Source organism: Sapajus apella, unplaced genomic scaffold, assembly GCF_009761245.1.
Source record: "Sapajus apella isolate SASKATOON/1434 unplaced genomic scaffold, GSC_monkey_1.0 scaffold117, whole genome shotgun sequence".
NCBI classification, from domain to species: domain Eukaryota; kingdom Metazoa; phylum Chordata; class Mammalia; order Primates; family Cebidae; genus Sapajus; species Sapajus apella.
In genome coordinates, this window is record NW_022437057.1 from 656,151 (window position 1) to 678,684 (window position 22,534).

The following is a 22,534-nucleotide window of genomic DNA, read 5'->3' on the forward strand; positions in this document are numbered from 1 at the left end:
TCTGAAACCAAATTACATCAGTGCTGAAATTCCATCTTCTATGTCAGCAATGTATGCTGCAAAGTTAAGGGAGGTCTGGAACCACCGTAAGCATACAGCCTGGGGTCCGCTTATACTACCATGTCCTTTTTCTATTGTGTTTTTCAGTATCTGTCACTTTCTTTCCCATGTTGTTTCATCCAAAATATTTTTTTTTCTTTTCTTTAACTATAAAATAATATAGGAAAAAAAATCTAGCAATGTTATTTCAAAATAAACTCTGTAAGCTTTAAATTTTTCATTTTTAACTTGGTATGGGAAAACCCCGCGTTCATCACCCAAAGTTAACCGTTATTAACAATTTAGTGTGTGTGCCCTTCTATGCTTTTTATGTGTACATATACACATATTTTTCCAAAAGTGATATCATAATATACTTGCTATTCTGTAATTTGTTGTTTTCTACTTATATTATGGTCACTGTTCTATGTTAACATACATAAATCTACCTCATCTTTTTAAATAGCTGCAAAATTTCCCATTTTATGGTCATACTATAATTTATTAATCGCCTTTTGCTGAACATCTGCTTTTTCATTATCATACATAGTGCGTCAGTCAATAACTTTGTACATTCAGCTTTGTGAGTTTTAGTCATTCGTTCAACAAATGTGTAATAAGAACAGCAGGTGCTGTTCTAGGCTCTTTGGATACATCAATGGACAAACCAAAAAAGAAATTAACTATTAATTAGAAGGTAGGTTGGGTGCAGCTGCTCATGCCTGTAATCCTAACACTCTGGGAGGCTGATGGAGGAGCATTCTTGCTTGAGCCCAGGAGTTTGAGACTAGCCTGGCCATCACAGTGAGAACCCATCTCTATAAAAAAATTAGAAAAGAAAAAGAAGGTAATAAGTGAATTAAAAAAAAAAAAAAAAGAAAGAAAGAAAATAGATCAGGATAAGGGGGCATGTTAATCCCAGAAAGTGAAACAACAGAAACTCTAATTCATTGCTGGTAGAATGCAGAATGGTGCAGACACTTTAGAAGACAGCAGCTTCCCATGAAACTAAACACAGTCATTGTACTATCCAGTAATCATGCCCTTCGTATTTACTTTGAAAACTTAGGTTCACACGAAAACATACACACTGATGTTTATAGTAGCTTTATTCTCAACTGCCAAAACTGAAACTTATTCTCTTCAATAGGTGGGTGGATAAATAAACATCGGTAGATCCAGACAATGGAATGTTATTCAGCACTTAAAAAAAAAAAAACTACCAAATTACAAAAAGATATGATATGGAAGAACCATAATGCCGCTTACTGAGTGAAAGAAGCCAGTCTGGAAAGGCTTACCTACTATAGAATTCCAACTACGTGACATTCTGGAAAAGGGAAAACTAAAAAGGAAAGGTATAAATGTCAGGGAATGTTAGTAAAACAGTAAAAGCTGAGTGACTGCCAGTGGTTAGGGGACAGGGAAAGAGGAACAGGCAGAGCAGAGGATTTTGGGTGCATTGAAACTCAGTGTGATACTATAATGGTGGATGCATGTATACCCTCTATGGGTTTGGAGAAATGCATTATACATAATAATGTACACCACCAACAGTGAATGCTGATGTAAACTATGACATTGGCTGATAATGATATGTCAGTATAGGTTCAGATTGTAACAAAGACACCTCTCTAGCAGGGGATGTTGATAGTGGGGAGGCTGTGCATGTGTGGGGCAGAAGATGTATGGTAATCACTGTACCTCTCTCTCAGCTTTGTTGTGATCCTTAAACTTCTTTTTGTAAAACACACACATACACACACACACACACACACACACACACACACACACACACACACAAACCCTTAAGTGCCAGGAATTAGGGACATGTTGCATTATTAGAGTGGTCAAATTAGGCCTCATTGAAAATGTGACATTTGAACAAAGACTCCCAGTAAATGAGGGAGTTAGTCATGTGGATTTCTTGAAGACGACCATTCCAGGCTGAGGAAACAGCAAATGGTAGAGTCTTAAGGTGGGAGTCTACCTGGCATGTCTGAAGAGCAGCAAGGAGGTCAGTAGCTGGAGCAGAGTGAACAAGGGAGAGTAATGACAAGAACAGTATTACGCAGGGCCTGTTACCCACAAACATCACTTTGACTTTAACTCTTTTTTTTTTTTTGAGTTGTAGTTCCACGTTTTATTTATTTATTTATTTTTAATTGTATTTTAGGTTTTGGGGTACATGTGAAGAACATGCAAGATTGTTGCATAGGTACACAAATGGCAGTGTGATTTGCTGCCTTCCTCCCCTTCACCAATATCTGGCATTTCTCCCCATGCTATCTCTCCCCACCCCCCGTCCCTCCCCCATTTCCCCCCAACAGACCCCAGTGTGTAGTGCTCCCCTCCCTGTGTCCATGTGTTCTCATTGTTCAACACCCGCCGATAAGTGACAACATGCGGTGTTTGATTCTTTGCTCTTGTGTCAGTTTGCTGAGTATGATGGTTTCCAGGTTCATCCATGTCCCTACAAAGGACACTCTAAGTAAAACAGACGGCCTCTAGAACATTTTGAGCACAGGAATGACATAACCTGACCTAAGTTTTTAAAAAATTACTCAGGCTGCTATATTAAGGATAGACTATAGAGGATTAAAGGTATAAGCAGGGAAGCGAGATAAGACAGTGTGCAGTAATTCTGGCCAAGTTTGATACTGGCTTTGAACAAAGCAGTAGCAGTGGGAGTGCTGAGAAGTGGTCAGATTCTGGATATATTATGAAGGGAAGACAAATCAAATTCCTTGATGCATTGGATGAATGATAAGACAGAAAAAAATGTCATCAGGGGATTTGAGCACAAGGAACTAGAAGGAAGTAGTTACCATCAACTGAGATGGAGAAGGCTAAGATGGGTGTGGGGGACAAAAAGCTCCATTTTGGTTGTGTTGAATTTGAGATATTGATTAATATCCAAGTGGAGATGTTGAATACCAATATGGACTTTTTATTCTGGAGTTTGGAAAATAGGTCTAGGGAGTCAGTCATTTGACTCATAGATGATATTTAAAGCTGCAGAACTAGGTAAGAACTAGGAATGAGTATGCTTGCTTCAGCAGCACATCTTCTAGAACTAGGGGTGAGTGTAAATATAGAGGAGAACTTAGGTTTGAGTTCTGCTACATTCCAATGATGGAAGATAAGAAAGAAGAAGGAACCAGCAAAGAAGAGTAAGACGGAGCGAACACTGAAGCAAATCAAGAGAATGTGAGAATGTGTCTTGGAAGACAAGGTGGTCACCTATGACAAAAGCTCCCAGTGAATCAAGTAAGATGAAGTCTAAGAGTCAGCCATTACAGTTAGCAACAAGGAGGTCATTAGTAACCTTGAAAAGAGCACCATGAATGGAGCGGGCATAAAAGAGAATGAAAAGAGAAGAAATGGAAACAATGAATTGAGCAATAATCCAGCAGGGGAAGTAAGCCTTAGAGAAGGTTTTGCGTGTGTCTTTTTTTCTTTTTTTTCATGGAAGAGACAGTATTGTGACTTGTATTCTGATGAGAATGATCCAATAGCAAACACGCACAAAAGATTGCATAGTAGAGAAGGGCGAAAATTATTGGTGCTTTGTCCTTACGCACATAAGAGAGAGGAGATAGGAACTGGTTGGACATGGTGAGGGATTGACTTTTACTGAAGACGGTGTATGTGAGTGCAGATGATACGAGAAAGATATAAACGGTAGGGAATGTTAGTATTCGGATGTAGAAATTGATCTAGAAATTGATCTACACACATTTTTCAAGACAGAGTCTCACTCTGTCACCCAGGCTGGAGTACCGTGGTGTGATCATGGCTCACTGCAGCCTCAACCTCCCGGGCTCAGGTTACCCTCCCACCTCGGCTTCCCAAGTAACTGGGACTAATGATGCATTCCACTACACCTGCTAATTTTTTGTAATTTTTGTAGAGACAGGATTTTGCCATGTTGCCTACGCTGGTCTCAAGCTACTGGGCTCAAGTGATCCATCAGCTTCAGCCTCCCAAAGTGCTGGGATTACAGGTGCAAGCCATGGCACGCAGCCTTTTGAAAATATTTTTAATAAATGTTACCAAATTGCCTCCTAGAATGGTTGTACTAATTTTATATTTCCAACAATTTTCTTATTTTCCTACATTTTTATCAACACTGCATTGTGTTATCTTTTTCAACCTGAAAGGGAAATATTATATTCCCTCCAGTCTTTACAGGTTCAGTTCTGTCCCAAACCATTTATGTCCAGAAACCTTAGCTGGTTTGCAGAGACAAGAGTGCACTGAGTGACCTGAAGTAAAAGAATGTCAACAAGTTGCAATTCTCTTCACGTGACTGTTATTTCCAATGATGAGTGAAGACATTCAGCCTATACAGTTGTCAACTAGCTATCAAATTCACTTTTAGATTTTAGAGATTAAAAGAGAAAAAGAAAAGGTAAATCAACGTGATTGATTGTTTTGTAAGCCAAGAAATAACATTGTTTATACCGTTAGTTCCTCCTGGTATAAGATACTACTATGGTGTATCTTATCCCTTGCATCACTTTTCTAAATATTCTTTTGAGGTATAGCAAATTGGTGGAATGCAAAGCAAACAGCAAAACTGTAATCCCCTGTGCTAATTGTCTAGTGAAGAAACAGAGAGGAGGCTGTCAAATGATAGAGTATTGACCTTACTTTGAATTGTGTAAATGAAAAGAATTAGAGGGAAGTGACATTGTTTTATACCACACACACTCAGCTTCACCTGCTCCTCTTTTCCAAGCTCCAAATGTAAACTTACAAGCCATTAGACAGGAGAAAAAAAATGATCCCCAAGTACTGTGTATTGTCATAGTTTGCATTTATTGAGCACTGTGCCAGCTCCTGTGGCAGCTACTCTGCATATGCTGTCTCCTTTACTCCACATAAGAGCCTCGTGAATTATAGGTGTTATTATCCTCATTTTGTAGATGAGGAAACTGTGACTTACATAAATTAATAATCTACTCAGATACCTAGGTAGTAAGGAAAGATCTAGGATTCAGACCAGGTCAATACGAGTCAAAAGCCCACACTGTGAATCACTACCTTCTGTACTATATGTTTATCTTCTGTTAGAATATTATCTTATTATATAGTTCTCCAGCTGAGCCCTGTGAAAGAAAACCATTCTTTTTTGGCTAATGGGAGTCTCTTCTGAAGAAGAAGACATCCTGGATTCTGTCACTCAGTAAAAAAGATAGGTCTCGGGAGAAAAAATAATTTAAAATAAAAGTAGACCTGAGACTTGGTCGCAGATGAACAGGAGATTTGACATCTTCCTATGTGTATCCCTCTTTAAAAGTACATCTTATGAATTGTCTAGAAGGGTACCTCTGAGTGCTGGAAGCTAATAACAACAACAAAAGCCTCTCCATGAAGGACCGAGAGTGGAAGTGAAGAAGGAGAACCCCAAGCAGTTCTCTTAAGCTAATAATGAGGAAAATATTTCTCATAAGCCAAATTATGTAGATCAGGGATCCTCTGTGCTCATTTCTCAGTTGTTTCTCCTCATTATCTAATGAGATTTCTTATACTGCTACAGCATGCACAAGAGTAAGAATGGGAATTCCATATTACTTGTGCCCCCATTCCCTGCTGTTGCCTTTGGCCAGGTTAACCATTGGATTCACAGCCGGCTTCTCCCCTGAGCCCCAACATAGCCTCAGCATCTATCTTACCCAGCTTAAGGATGTTACAGTATCTCTTTTCCCCTCCCCAAATTATGGCAGAGGTACTCAGTGGGAAACAATTAGAGTTTTTCCGTTTGGTTCTAGGCTTTGAAAGTCTCTTTTATATCATTAAAGTTTGATCCACTTTTGGACTGCTACAGTGGTACCAAAGTAGCAGTTGTTACTGGCTTTAGTAGCTGCCAACCTGGCAATGCCATCGTCCCCTAGCTCTCCCTTAGTGCAACATCGATCTCCTCTTACAAAGGAAGCGCTGACAAGGAAGGAGTAGAACTTTCTAGGTGTGGAGTGGAGCAGGGAGGACAAGGAGGGATATCATACCTAGAGAGGAAGATCAAAAACAAACCTAAGCCCTGTCACTTTTGTTTATAACTAATGTGAGTCTAACTCCTAGATTTTCAGGTTTTGAGGGCAGGACCAACAATTCCAGTACGTATTGCTGAAAAATACTTATTGAATAAAGCTGCATTCGAGTAAATAAATGGATAACATGGCCAAGCCTTCTTTTCTGTAGTCTTTTTTAATCACCATGGAATGGTGAGGCAATTGAGCAAAATGAGGTAGGTTCCTATTTCAAAAGTATTCATCGTTCTACTGTTGCAAAGTCAAAATAGTATATTAATTACCATCTTAATCCATTTATGCCTAGTGTTCCGTTATTAGAACGCTAAGCTTGTGGGAGTTATTTATATCCTACTGCTCAGGGTCATCACCAAGTTCTGATTTTTCACAACAAAAATTTGCAACTTTTGGCATAAATGGGTTAATACAGATGTATCTGACATAGTCCAAAAGGCAAAACATATATGCCAAATTGCAGCATTAACAGAGATAACAGTTATGATTCTAAATAATGCTTCTTGATAATAGATTATCCAGTCCTTTACAAATTTTTTGTCATATCAGGCAATTCTTAGCCTGCCTGTTTCATCTATTACTACAGAATATAGGACCCTTACTTTCCCCATAAGGATATCAGCATAAAAAGGCCCCAGAAGTTTTCTCACTTTTACCATGGCCTTCCCAACAAACACAAAACCCGTGAATCACCCTCCCCCTTCCAAAATTACCCTAGCTCTTTTCATCACATGTGTATGCAGTGCTGTTCTTTCTTGGGAAAGGGAAGGAGGGAAAATGTCTAACCTTGGTTTAAATTGAATTTGAGGCAAAGGTAGAAAAACGGTGGTTGAGAACTGTTCTTTTCTAAAATACCCAGCTTTCTTAGACCTCCATGCCTTTGCATTTCATCTACCCAGAGTACACTCCTCTTTTCCCAAGTTCATGTGGGCAAATTCAATTTATCCTTCAAACTTAACGTGTTCTATGAAGCCTTTCCCCCTGCCCTCCTGCCCAGGGAAAGTTGGTCTCTTTTTCTGTTTGCATAACATCTTGACATACCTCTGATGGCGTTTGTGGCATTGTATGGAATTATTTATTTACAGGTCTGTTGCCCCCACCAGACTGAACTCCCTCAGGGAGATTTTATTTTATTCATTTGTTTATACCAGCACCTCACACATAGTAGCTGTTAAATAAATGCTGTCATTTCGAGTTGAATCTTTATACAACTATCTATCTCTGTAAGGTAAGTTAGAATGAGATCATGAAAGAGGGTACAGAATTTGATGTTGACATACAAGATATGCTTCTGCCTTCTAGACCATGGTTTTGCCATTCAGATATATGAATTATAAGCAATGTCACATGGACTATTTTTTTTTTTTTTTTTTGAGACGGAGTTTCGCTCTTGTTACCCAGGCTGGAGTGCAATGGCGCGATCTCGACTCACCGCAACCTCCGCCTCCTGGGTTCAGGCAATTCTCCTGCCTCAGCCTCCTGAGTAGCTGGGATTACAGGCATGCACCACCATGCCCAGCTTATTTTTTGTATTTTTAGTAGAGACGGGGTTTCACCATGTTGACCAGGATGGTCTCGATCTCTTGACCTTGTGATCCACCCGCCTCGGCCTCCCAAAGTGCTGGGATTACAGGCTTGAGCCACCGCGCCCGGCCACATGGACTATTATTAAGGCTACACAGAAGAAAATATGCATATGGAAATGCTCCCCATACATGGAACAGATCAAGGCAGATCAAGAAGAGGGAACCTTTACCCTGCACTGGCCCTGTGTTTCATGCTCTGCTAGAAGCATTGGTCCTGCTTAACCTTAGTACACATGTGGTTACCGTAATGTATCAGTCAAGCTTCACAGCGGGAAAAACAAGCACGATAATACTTTTGGAATGGATAACGTATTTTAGAAATTAGACCTTGTACAATCTTAGGCAAAGATGGGGAAATAGGTCCAAAGGGGAGAGTTGAAGGTTCGGGGGAAAAAAAATTACTGATCGGCCCTCCTGAAACAATGGCATAGACAAGTTGGAATTTGCAGGGAAATCTGGAAACCAGACACATATAGGTAGGTGCTAGAGTGGAACTATGAAAGGATTAGGGGTCGGAAGGTAGCTGGTGGAGTGCTGTAGAAGTCAGTAGAAGGCTGTTGCCTCTGCATAGCTATTGCTTCTGTAAGTTTGCTACCACCTGTTTGGTGGTGGGCTTGGAGATGTTGGTCAGCAGGGCTAGTAGTTCTAGACACAGACAGAACAAGGAAGAACAAGGACAAGTGAAACCAGCAGCATTTCTGCATCTTACTCTCACCACCCCCAACCACGACAGCCTTCAGACAGTCATGGCAGCTCCTTCACTCCCAGCTTCCAAATCTCACGCAGAGTTCTCTTTTAACCAATTCTAGCCCACAACCATATAGGAAAGTGGAGTCTAGGAAACTTAATTCTTGTTAGCCAAGTTGACACAGTATAAGCCACTCTATTATATTCCTCAATTTTGTAAATTGAATGTAGTTTCAGTTTTAGAGGCAACAATCATCCCACCAGGAAAAAGAGTATTACTAAATATATATATATGTATTACTTGATACATATTTTTAAAGCATTATCAAGTATTACCTAGTAACGGACTTACTAGTACGCATTTCAGAAACAGAAATGATTGATTATAAATGCTAACTAACTACTACAGAAAATTTTAAGGTGATCATACAAACATGTCTTTGTCTTCTGATGGTCAACACAGAATTTAAGTACAATTTTTAAAACAATCATCTCTTGAGATCGTCTGAAGAAGACAAGGGAAGTACTCTTTACTGTGCACTGCACCAAGAACAGCTGTGTGTGTTGGTCCATCGAATTCATGTAGCAAGCCTGTGAGCCTCCTGAAAGTGAAGTCACTCAGGATCAAATTCATATAAAAGGTGAAAAATTCACCAAGAATTTAGGGTAATTTACATCTCAGTCAGGTTATGTTTTTCTCTTGACTTAGCTTCAACCTACTTTTTAAAACTTTTTATTGACAAGATAACACATAAAGTAAAATGAACTAATCTTAAGAGTACAGCTTAATGAATTTTTACATATCTGTGTGTACATCTGTGTGATCACCACGCAGATGAAAATATAGAGCTTTTCCAATATCCTTGACTGTTTTTCTTTGGGCCTTTTGTATTTCCAGGTAAACTGCCATATGTATTTATATTTTTTATTACAATGAATAAAAAAATTCTTAAAATATGCTGGGAGGAAGTGAACATTAGCAGTAAAGTAAAAACGTTAGTGTGTCCCATAACTGCTTTGAATGACATCTACTTATGTCACTTTCTTTTTCTGCTTTTACCCTAAAACAGGTAATCAGATCCTGTCCCTTGGGAGCCTCTCAAAAGATCAGATTTATCCAATGAAACTCAAGGGCATCTCCATCTGCTATTCAGCTCTCAAGTCTGCCTTGTGTGGAAATTATGTCAGCTTTGGCGTCTTCAAGTTGTATGGGGACAACCATTTTGACAATGTACTCCGGGCCTTTGTCAAAATGCTGCTGTCAGTGTCTCACAGTGACTTGCTAGTAAGCAATAATGCATCACGGGAGTCCTTGTATGAAATGTGAAGTAACACCACCACAGGCCTGGAAGTGTTATAATGAAGCCCAGGGAGTTAGCCTAGAACATTTTATGTTTTAAGACAGCAAACTTGATCTAACTTACAGAATTTGGAAAACTATTGTGGCTTTTTTTTTTTTTAACATCTCTGCCTGATTATACAGAAACCAATATGTGCCCAATGTAGTAGCAGTTATATACTTGAGTAACACAGCCAGATCGTGCTCAGGCTTCATTCATGCCTTTTCTCCTGCTCCCACCCAAGGTTACGAGCAAAATCTGGAAGACCTTTGTTAGCCTGTGTAAGAAATGCTCCTTGGTCGGTTGCGGTGGCTCACGCCTGTAATCCCAGCACTTTGGGAGGCCAAGGCAGGGGAATCACGAGATCGAGACCCTCCTGGCCAACATGGTGAAACCCCCTCTCTACTAAAAAAAAATACAAAAATTAGCTGGACATGGTGGGGCGTGCCTGTAGTCCCAGCTATTCAGGAGGCTGAGACAGGAGAATTGCTTGAACCCGGGAGGCAGAGGTTGCAGTGAGCCGAGATCGCGCCACTGCACTCCAGCTTGGCGCCTGGTGACAGAGCGAGACTCTGTCTCAAAAAAAAAAAAAAAAATGAAATGCTCCTTGATCTCCTAGTGGACTAGTGCATTGTCTTCCACCTTTTTAAACTAATCTTGGAAGGGCCACATCTCAAGCCAAAGTTATTAAGCTTCCTTGTAATAGAATGGAATGATCATTGAAGGATATGTCTGTTTGACAGAAATTACAAAATAGAAACTTTTGAGTCAAATCAGCTATATGTAGAGAGTCACTTCACTACAGTTAAAGTCCACCAAGACAACTGGTGTGTTTCCAAGAACTTTCTCTAATATTTTTTCTTCTAATGGTCAAGCAAAACTTTAACATAGTAATTCTCAAACTTGAGGGTGCATAAGACTCTCTTAGCATATGTGTTTAAAATGTACATTTCAGAGCCTCCACTAGAGTTTGTCATTTAGTGAGTCTGAAGTGGGGATCAGGAAACTGCATTTTTAACAAGTACCCCAAGTGATTCTTGCTGAGTTGATCTTAACATCACTTTAAGAATTGCTCCTCTGGTTTATCTTTTTTTTTTTTTTTTTTTTTTTTTAGAGGCAGGGTCTTCCTATGTTGCCCAGGCTGTTCTCAGACTCCTGGGCTTAAGCAGTTCTCCTGCCCCAGCCTCCCAAATAGCTGGAATTACCAACATGAACCTCCTTGCCCAGCTTCTCTAATATGTCTGAGAAATATGTTTCTTTTATACTGGTTTGGATTGCATTTGAGATTTTTTAGGTATCTTTCTCATGCACTTATCTTTTGCCAGTAGTATATGGTAAATATTAAGTGCTCTTTACCAAATTATTATTTAGTTAGATGGATTAGCATTATATTAATACAACAGACTACGATGCCAAATCCCATTATAACAGCAAATTTCTTTGTGTTTAAAAAACAAAAAAAGATTTCCTAGCTGCTGTTAAGCACTGTTCAGTGTTACAGTGTTCCAGTCCAGAAAAATAATTCACACAGTCTTCTAAATGTCACAGTGCAGGGATTTTACTTTTAAGTGCTAACCAAATAAGGTAAAAAGATCAAGAGATTCCTTCAGAACCCCTTTAAATGCTGGATTGGGACTCATTATGTCATTTGCCCTATATATTTATTGACCTTGTGTTTAAATAAGTTTACAATTTCTAGTATTATAAATGACAATTTTTACTGGACTGTAACATGTATTTTTCTTCCCTGTGGCTTGACATTTAGTATATCTCTGTGTTGTAGCAATACCGGAAACTGAGCCAGGCCTATTATCCACTCCTGGAATGTCTCACCCAGGACCATATGAGCTTCATCATCAACTTAGAGCCTCCTGTACTCATGTATGTTCTCACATCTGTCTCACAGGGACTCACTACTTTTGGTAAGGTTCATAGAGGACATTGTTTCCATAGGAAAAATGTGATTATGAGTTTTTAATGTGTGTGCTTATTGAGACTATCATCCTGTAAAGGGGGAGAAGATATTGTGAACCCAAACTGAAAGATTATTTTATAACTATTACTTGCAAGTGGGAAAAATGTATTTCTTCATATTTTGATACATAGTCAGTTATGTTTTAATCAGCTTTACTGAGGTATATTTTACATACAGTGAAATTCAGTGATTTTAACTGGACAGTTCAATGAGTCCTTGTACGAATGTGTACATGTACACAAACATAACCCCCATGACCAATATATAGCACATTTTCATCACTACAAAAAGCTCCTTTATTCCTCCTGCTAATCAATCCCTTCCCCTGCTCTCATCCCAGGGAACTAATGCCTACTTTCTCTCACATTTGTTTGCTTTTTCCAGAATTACATATAAATGAAATTATATAATACTAAGTTATTTGTATCTGGCTTCTTTCATTTAGCATAGAGACTTTGAGATTCATTTATGTTATTTTGAAAATCAATTAGTTTATTGTATTACTTCATTGTATGGATTATTACAGTTTGTTTATTCACCAGCTGATGGACATTTGGGTTGTTTTCATTATTTGACTATTTTGAATACAGCTCTTATGAACATTCCTATAAAAGTGTTTATGTAGATTAGTTTTTTTTTCTCTTGGGTACATACCTAGAAGTGGGATTTCTGGGTCATATGCTATGTGTATTTTTTTTTTTTTTTGGACAGAGTCTTGCTCTGTCACACAGGCCGGAGTGCAGTGGTGGGGTCTCGGCTCACTGCAACCTCCACCTCCCAGATTCAAGCAATTTTCCTGCCTCAGCCTCCCAAGTAGCTGGGACTACAGGCACGTGCCACCACACCCAGCTAATTTTTTGTATTTTTAGTAGAGACAGGTTTTCACCATGTTAGCCAGGATGATCTCAATCTCCTGACCTTGTGATTCACCTATCTCAGCCTCCCAAAGTGCTGGGATTACAGGCGTGAGCCACCATGCCCAGCCAATATGTGTATTCTTAACATTATAAGAAACTAATAAACTGTTCACCAAAGTGACAGTGACAGCATTTTGCTGTCAACAACAGTGTATGACGATTCCAGTTGCTCTGTATACTCACTAACACTATTGACATTTTCTTCATCTTGGCCATGATAGTGGGTGTGAAGTGGAATCCTCAAGTTCACTAACCTTTTCTTCTGTGATACTTAATCTTCTATTAATACTGTATTTGGGGCTGGGTGCAGTGGATCACACCTATAATCCCAGCCCCCAGAGTAGCTAGCATTACAGGCATGCACCACCACTCCCAGCTAATTTTGTATTTTTAGTAGAGACAAGATTTCTCCATGTAGGTCAGGCTGGTATTGAACTCCCAACCTCAGGTGATCCACCTGCCTCAGCCTCCCAAAGTGCTGGGATTACAGGCATGAGCCACCGTGCCCAGCCGATTTTGATTTTTTTTTTTAATGTGCATTTTATTCTCTTCTGCAGCTGAATAACTTTTGGATCAGTATGACTCATCTGAGATTAGACGGCAACTCTTATTTTGGAGTAATTGGGCCCCACTGCTAAAGTGTTAGCCCTGTGAGGACACTCCAGTGCTCCATGTGTTATGAACTTCCTCCACAAATGACTTCCAGCTTGTAATCTTCAGGAATTATTTGACCTGTTGCTTTTCAGCAGTTCTTTCCCAAGCCTTGGGAGTTTCTTCTCATACTTTTATAGGTCACTGTTCAGACAAACACTGGAGAGGACTCCCTTGGAGCTCTGTAGAACTCTGTTATGTAGGTCCCACACTCTGGTACTCTCTACTTCAAGTTTTAGCTGCCTTGGCCTTCCCAGCTTTCAACCTTTTATCGTCCAACTCAGTGAGACTGCTTGGCTTTGTTTGAGTTTTCCCTTACTAGCCTACAGTCTGAAAACTGCTTTGGGCTGTAAGCTTGAGCAATTGTTTTCCTCCTCTCTGGTTTAATGGTCCTGGACTGCTTGTTGTACAATAATTGAAAACCATTGTTTCATATAATTTGTCCTGTTTTCTGGTTGTTTGGCAGGAGCGCAGGGTCTCATAGCAGCTAATTCTTCATGGAATAAGAAGAAATTCTGTCTTCTATTATTAGTTTGGCTTGACATTCTTTTATCTTACATCATAGTAATACTTGAAGATTTTGAATTAATTGCAGGTAGTTATATTATTTTCAGTGTGTGATCTTGGTAAGACTTAGAATCTGCATTTTAACAGACTCTCAAGGGAGTCTTGACAAAGTGGCATTATAAAGGGAATACTGAACTTGGATTTAAGTCCCAGCACTGCCACTTACTGCTTGTGTGCCCATGGGCACATACTGTGTGCCTACTACTGCCATAGGCGTTTCATGTGTATACTTGACTCATTTCATTCTCAGAACCATTCGTATACCAAAAGTAGGTTAGGCACTCTAAGAGAACCCTTTATTCTTATTTTCTACTTGATTGTAAGCTTCTGAAGGGCAGGAACAGTGTCTTAATCACTACTTTATCTCCAGTTCCTAGCATTATAGTAAGTGCTCAATAAATATTTACTGAATACATTAATTAGGTAATATTATTTTTATTATACAGATGAGGTAAGCGGTGGTTCAGTGAGGTGAAACAATTTGCCTACGATCATAAAACTAATAAGTGAATGACCTAGGAGTCAGTCAAACTCTCAAACCCATTTTTCCTCACCACACCTGCTAGATCTACTTGATAAAGGTCACAGCTTTGACAGCCAGAGGTCTGGTAGAGATAATTTTCTTTGTACATATTGGCGATTTTATCTTCAGCTTTTTGTATTGTTGCAAATTCACACTGTAACCATTGGATAACTCTGGCAGGTGAATTGGGCCCTGTGTCATCAAGAATGGGGACTATTTAGAATGTTGAAAGTAGCCACTTGGATTTTTCCTTTCACAATAATGAAATATTTTAAAAAGAGGAATTTATTGATACTGTTTAGATTGTAAGCAGGTTTCATTTCTACTGTTCCCTTGATGGAAAAAATGAAGAGGTACAGAAAAGTAGAATCAGTGATAGAGTGATGACTGCCTAATATTCTGAAAATAGAAAAAAATTTAGTTAATTTGATTTACTAGCATTTTTAGTTTCATGCTATCTTTTTAATCATCCATCCGTTCTCTGCCTACCCCAACCCCCAATTCTTATACACAAACACCTAGCACAGTCCTTTAAAAAGCTGCTCTTCATAATGGCTCTGAACTCATTCGTTCAGTAATTATGAGTTGTACATATACTATGTACCAAGTACCTTTCTAAACCTTGGCAGTATTGAAGGGAAGAAGACAGATAAGTTTCGTGCTCACATGAAATCTTGCATTCTACAGGGAAGAGATAAGCAATAAATGAGCAAACAAATACGCATGTCAGATCGCTAGCCAGATTAATAAAAAAGAAAAGAAAGAAGAATCAAACAGATGCAATAAAAAACGATAAAGGGGATATCACCACCGATTCCACAGAAATACGGACTACCATCAGAGATTACTACAAACAACTCTATGTACATAAAACAATAAACCCGGAAGAAATGGATAAGTTCCTGGACACTTGCACCCTCCTAAGCCTAAACCAGGAAGAAATCAAAATCCTGAATAGACCAATAACAAGGGCTGAAGTTGAGGCAGCAATTAATAGCCTACCAACCAAAAAAAGCCCAGATCCAGATGGGTTCACAGCTGAATTCTACCAGACATACAAAGAGGAGCTGGTACCACTCCTTCTGAAACTATTGCAAACAATCCAAAAAGAGGGAATCCTTCCCAAATCATGTTATGAGACCAACATCGTTCTGATACCAAACCCCGGCAGAGACTCAACAAAAAAGGAAAACTTCATGCCAATATCCATGATGAACACAGATGTAAAAATCTTTAATAAAATACTGGCAAACCAATTGCAACAACACATCAAAAAGCTTATCCATCACAATCAAGTAGGCTTCATCCCAGGGATGCAAGGCTGGTTCAACATACTCAAGTCTATACACGTAATCCACCACATAAACAGAACCAAACACAAAAACCACATGATTATCTCAATAGATGCAGAGAAGGCCTTCGACAGCATTCAACAGCCCTTTATGCTAAAAACTCTCAATAAACTAGGTATCCACGGGATGTATCTCAAAATAATAAAAACTATTTATAACAAACCCACAGCAAATATCATACTGAATGGGCAAAAACTGGAAGCATTCCCTCTGAAGTCTGGCACTAGATAAGTATGCTGTCTCTCACCACTCCTATTCAATATAGTATTGGAAGTTCTAGCCAGAGCAATCAGGCAAGAAAAAGAAATACAGGGTATTCAATTAGGAAACGAGGAAGTCAAATTGTCTCTTTTTGCAGACGACATGATTGTATATTTAGAAGACCCCATCACCTCAACCCAAAATCTCCTTAAACTGATAAGCAACTTCAGCAAAGTCTCAGGATACAAAATCAATGTGCAGAAATCACAAGCATTCCTATACACCAATAACAGACTTAAAGAGAGCCAAATCAAGAACAAACTCCCATTCACAATTGCTACAAAGAGAATAAAATACCTAGGAATAAAACTAACAAAGGTTGTGAAGGACCTTTTCAAGGAGAGCTACAAACCACTGCTCAATGAAATAAGAGAGGACACAAACAGATGGAAAAACATTCCACACTAATGGTTAGGAAGAATCAATATTGTGAAAATGGCCATACTCTCCAAAGTAATTTATAGCTTCAACACTATCCCCATCAAACTACCATTGACCCTCTTCACAAAACTGGAAAAAACCACCTTAAGTTTCATATGGAAGCAAAAAAGAGCCCGCATAGCCAAGACAATCCTAAGCAAAAAGAACAAAGCTGGTGGCATCACGCTACCTGACCTCAAACTATACTACAAGGCTATAGTAATCAAAACAGCATGGTACTGGTACCAAAACAGAGATACAGACCAATGGAACAGAACAGAGGTCTCGGAGGCAATGCCACACATCTACAACCACCTGATCTTTGACAAACCTCACAAAAACAAGCAATGGGGAAAGGATTTCCTGTTTAATAAATGGTGTTGGGATAACTGGCTAGCCATGTGCAAAAAGCAGAAACTGGACCCCTTCCTTACACTGAAATTAACTCCAGATGGATTAAAGACTTAAACATTAAACCTAACATCATAAAAACCCTAGAAGAAAACCTAGGCATAACCATTCAGGACATAGGCATAGGCAAGGGCTTCGTGACTAAAACACTGAAAGCATTGGCAACAAAAGCCAAAATAGACAAATGGGATCTAATTAAATTCCAGAGCTTCTGCACAGCAAAAGAAACAATCATTCGAGTAAACCAGCAACCAACAGAATGGGAAAAAAAATTTTGCAATCTACCCATCTGACAGAGGGCTAATATCCAAAATCTACAAAAAACTAAAACAGATTTACAAGAAATAAACAAACAAACCTATTCAAAAGTGGGTGAAGGATATGAACAGATACTTTTCAAGAGAAGATATATACGAGGCCAACAAACATAAGAAAAAATGCTCATCATCACTGGTCATTAGAGAAATGCAAATCAAAACCACATTGAGATACCATCTCACACCAGTTAGAATGGCGATCATTAAAAAATCTGGAGACAACAGATGCTGGAGACGATGTGGAGAAATAGGAACACTTTTACACCGTTGGTGGGAGTGTAAATTAGTTTGTCCATTGTGGAAGATAGTGTGGTGATTCCTCAAGGACCTAGAAATAGAAATTCCATTTGATTCAGCAATCCCATTACTGGGTATATATCCAAAGGATTATAAATCGTTCTGTTATAAAGACACATGCACACGTATGTTCATTGTGGCACTGTTTACAATAGCAAAGACCTGGAACCAACCCAAATGCCCATGGATGATAGACTGAACAAGGAAAGCGTGGCACATATACACCATGGAATACTATGCAGCCTTAAAAAAATGATGAGTTCATGTCCTTTGTAGGGGCATGGATGAATCTGGATACCATCATTCTCAGCAGACTGACACAAGAACAGAAAATCAAACACCGCATGTTCTCACTCATAGGCGGGTGTTGAACAATGAGAACACATGGACACAGGGTGGGGAGCATCACACATTGAGGTCTGCTGGGAGAGAATAAGGGAGGAACAGCGGGAGGAAGGGAGGTTGGGGAGGGATAACATGGGGAGAAATGCCAGATATAGGTGACAGGGGGATGGAGGCAGCAAGCCACATTGCCATGTAGGTACCTAAGCAACAATCCTGCATGTTCTGCACATGTACCCCAGAACCTAAAGTGCAATTTTATATATTTATATATATATGTATGTGTGTGTGTGTGTGTATATGTATATTCGTTGTTTAGCACATATCACGACTTGATTTTTTTGACATGTGTATTTGTTTTATATATATATACATATGTATGTATATGCATACATATATACACATACACATGTATATACATATATACACATGTATATACCTATATACGGCTGCAGCAGGGTACCATTTGAGGAGTATATACGCATGTATATATACACATGTATATATCTATATACATGTGTATGTGTATATATGTATATACATATGCATATATGTATGCATATACATACATATGTATATATATATATAAAACACACATGTCAAAAAATCAAGTCGTGATATGTGCTAAACAATGAATTAAAATGGGATGGTAGAAAAAAAATAAGTCAAATGGCTGACTGAAGACATCAGACACCTGCCCTCTCCTGAAAGAAGAACCAAAATTATGAATAGATAATCTTATACCTCAAATAGAATATCTAGAAGAGAGCATTTGAGTCCTACGGAGAACTCACAGGCAACATTTAAGGCACAGAAAGAAAAGGAAGCAAGCAGCCAGCTCAGCCAAGATTGGCCAGGAGCTCAGAGGGGCTCAGTATTGCAGAGAAAAGGGTAAAGGAAAAAGCTTAGGCAATCCACATGCCTGCCACAGACTACTGCAATCTAAACCAGGTGAAAGCTTTTCTACCCTTATGAACTCTTAACATTAGCATGAGCAGTGATTTGAAGACCCTGCAAAGGCATTGCACCAGCCAGGGAACTTGTGCTGGGTCACTCACCCTTCCAGACCTGAACAGCTGCAGCAGGGTACCATTTGAGGAGTGCAGCCATCATGGGACTGCATCTGCCCCTGGAAACCACAGCCCTTGTATCTCTACATCCTGGAAGCTCCTGCTGACATTCCCCAGTGTCCACCCAGAGAGCTGCAGTGACACAGCCCTGGCCTGACCAAAGGTGCTACAGGGTCCTCAATACTCTAGCCCACAGGGCGTACTACTTCCTGGGTAAAGGATGGTGGAGCACAACAAAAAGCCCATAGGACAAAGGAAACCAAAGCACATGCTTTCCAGACCTAAGAGCTTCCTGTGTGGGGCTGTCAGAAGTGACCTTACCCCCAGCAGTGACACAGACCCTCTGCTCAGCTTTGTGAGTAGAGAATGAAATCCTGTCACACTGGGAGAGTACTCTCTGTTCTCAGGCTCATGAACAGTGAACAGGGCCCCTCCTCCCTCTGTGCATATACATTCCTGCTGCCATTGGCAGAGACTCAGGCAGGTGAGCCAGAGGGCTGCCTGTCTGGGGCTGTGACTGGCAAGTACGACCCCACTGATGGCATGGCCTCCATGCCCAGGCTCAGGCATAAAGGGTGGGGATTCCTCCTCAACTCTGCATGGCACTACACTGTTGCTATTGCAGAGAGCAGGAGAACCTGAAAGCAGCATGTCGGGGCAGTGGGTGGTGATCTCACACTGCAGCTACCACCACCACCAGCCTGCACACTCAAGACCCAGAGGGTCATCCTACCACTGCCACTTCCATCACCCACACCACATGGGCCACCCAAGAACCCTAGAATCTGTTCACCCATCCAGCCCACTGCTGCTACTACCAGCATATGTGCAAACCACCTGGAGGACCAAGAATCAGTTTGTTCATAACTTCCAATACAAGTGCCAGCCTATACCATGCTGGGGTACAAAGACAGGCAAATTCATCCCACCACTGCCACCACTGGGGCCTGAAGACTGAGACCTACCTGGCTTCCCAGGTTCCACCACAAATTCACTACAGCTTCCACTAATAACTGCACCTTAACCCTCCAAGAAAATTACAGAAAGCATTAATGCTACTTACAACCAAAAAAATAATAGAGACTACCTACTGCATACATCCAGAATCAAAGCCAGAGTGCCCTACCCAACCAATACCACAAATACTTCTTCAGGAAAAAGGCCTCCCCTACAAAAGTAAATTCAAAAATAAGAAGAAGCAACTGTTAAACTGGATGTGCAGATATCACCATAAGTCCATGGGAAACATGAAAAAGCAAGAAAATAGAACACCTCCAAAGGAACACAGTAAATCTCCAGCAATAGAGCTTATTCAAAAAAAATTTTTTTTCAAAATCCCAGATAAAGAATTCAAAATATTGCTTTTAAAGCAGCTCAGTGTGTTATAAGAGAAATCTGAAAAACAGTACAAAGAAGTCAGACAATTCGGGATATGAATAAGAAATTTACCAAAAGATTTTAAAAAATAGAAATTCTGGAACTGAAGAAATCATTGAAGGTAATACAAAATACATTTAAAAGCTTCAACAGGAAGCTAGATCAGACAGAAGAAAGAATCTCAGAGCTTGAAGTTAGGACTTTTTGAAACAATCTAGTCAGACAACAAAATTTTTGAAAGAATAAGAAAGAATGCTGGGCGTGGTGGCTCAAGACTGCCTGTAATCCCAGCACTTTGGGAGGCTGAGGCGAGTGGATCACGAGGTCAAGAGATCAAGACCATCCTGGTCAACATGGTGAAACCCCGTCTCTACTAAAAATACAAAACATTAGCTGGGCATGGTGGTGCACGCCTGTAATCCCAGTTACTCGGGATACTGAGGCAGGAGAATTGCCTGAACCCGGGAGGTGGAGGTTGCGGTGAGCAAAGATCGTGCCATTGCACTCCAGCCTGGGTAACAAGAGTGAAACTCCGTCTCAAAAAAAAGAAAAAAAAGAATAAGAAAGAATGAACACAGCCTTCAGGACACATGAAACAACATAAAGTGATTGAATATTCAAATTGCCAGCATCCATGGGAACAAAGAGACAAAGTAAGGATCAGAAAGCCCATTTACAGAAATAATAGATTAAAAGTTCCCATTTACCTCAAGAAATGTAGACATTCAGATACAGGAAACTCATTGATCCCTAGGAAAATAACAATACAGAAAGGTCTTTTCTATGGCACATTATAGCCTGACTATGTAAAGGAAAACTTAAAGAGCAAACTCTTAAAACTGTAAAAGGAAAGCATCTAGTCACCTATAAAAGGAACCCCATCAGACTAACAGTGGATTTCTCAGCAGAAACTACAGGCCACAAGACAGTGGGATGATAATACTCAAAGTCCAAAAAGAAAAACTGGCCAAGAGTACTTCTATCCAGTAAAATTAACCTTTGTAAATGACAGAGAAATAAAGTCTTTCCAAGAGGAGCAAATGCTAAGGGAATTTATTTGTTACCCCTGGATTATAGCCACAAGAAATGTTCAAGGGAATCCTAAACCTGAAAACAAAGGATAACAGTTACCGTCATGAAAACGCACAAGAGTATAAACTTCACTGGTAAAGCAATCACACAAAGAGAAGAAAGGACTAAAATAGTACCACTGCAGAAATTCACCAAACCACCACAGTCAGGAGAATCACTTGAACCCAGGAGGCATAGGTTGTAGAAATTGACTATTGATCATCAATGGCCAATGGTTTGGTTTGGTTTTGAGACAAGGCATTGCTCTGTCACCCAGGCTGGAGTACAGTGGCACAATCACAGCTCGCTGCAGCCTCTACTTCTCTAGGCTCAAGCAATCCTCCCACCTTAGCCTCCTGTGTAGCCAGGACTATACCTGCATACCACCGGCTAATTTTTGTATTTTTTGTAGAGATGGGATTTCACCATGTTGCTCAGGCTGGTCTTGAACTCCTGGGATCAAGTGATCCATCTCTCTTGGCATCCCAAAGTGGGATTATAGAGATGAGCCACTAGGCTCATCAATGATCAGTGATCAATGAAAAAAAGAAAAAAGAAAAAAAAAGAAAGAAAAAAGAGTATATAACACAACTAGAAAACAATTAACAGTATGACAGGAACAAACCTTTATAAATCAGTAATAGCCTTAAACATAAATGGATTAAATTATCTAGTTAAAAAGATACAGAATAGCTGAATGGATTTAAAAAAAAAAAAACTTGATCCAACTATATACTGCTTACAAGAAACTCACCTTAACAGTAAACACATATAGAATGAAAGTAAAAAGATGAAAAGAGATAATCCACACAAACAAAAATCAAAAGTGAGCAGGAATAGCTGCCCTTATTCAGATAAAACAGATTTTACATCAAGAACAATAGGGAGAAAAAAAGACAAAGAAGGTCATTATGTAATGATAAAGGAATCAATCCAGCAAGAGGATATAACAGTTCTAAATGTACATGTACCCAACACTGGAACAACTGGGTTTCTAAAATCACTAAATCTGAAGAGACACACTACAATACAATAATAGTGGAGAACTTCAACATCCCACTCTCAGCATTAAACAGATCATCTAGACAGAAAGTCAACAAAGAAACATTGCATTTAAACTGGACTTTAGACCAGATGGACCTAACAGAGCTTCAGAATCTACTCAACTGCAGAATACACATTCTTTTTGTCAGAACATGGAATGTTCTCTAGGATAGACCATATGTTAAGCCACAAAACAGCTATCAACAAAAAATTTTTTTAGAGACAGGATTTCACTCTGTC

General features: G+C 39.5%; 1 protein-coding gene across 5 annotated transcripts in view; it reads left to right on the plus strand.

Moving 5' to 3' along the window:
* Positions 1 to 22,534, plus strand: part of RANBP17 (RAN binding protein 17) — a 392,396-nt gene that overhangs the window by 324,307 nt on the left and 45,555 nt on the right. For all 5 annotated transcript variants that reach the window (XR_004263498.1, XM_032260328.1, XM_032260329.1 and 2 more), the window contains 2 exons: positions 9,430 to 9,644; positions 11,483 to 11,621. Coding sequence is in view for 4 of the 5 variants with exons in the window: in XM_032260328.1 (XP_032116219.1) it covers positions 9,430 to 9,644; positions 11,483 to 11,621 (354 nt within the window). In the remaining variant the exon portion in view is untranslated. The remainder of the gene's footprint in view (positions 1 to 9,429; positions 9,645 to 11,482; positions 11,622 to 22,534) is intronic.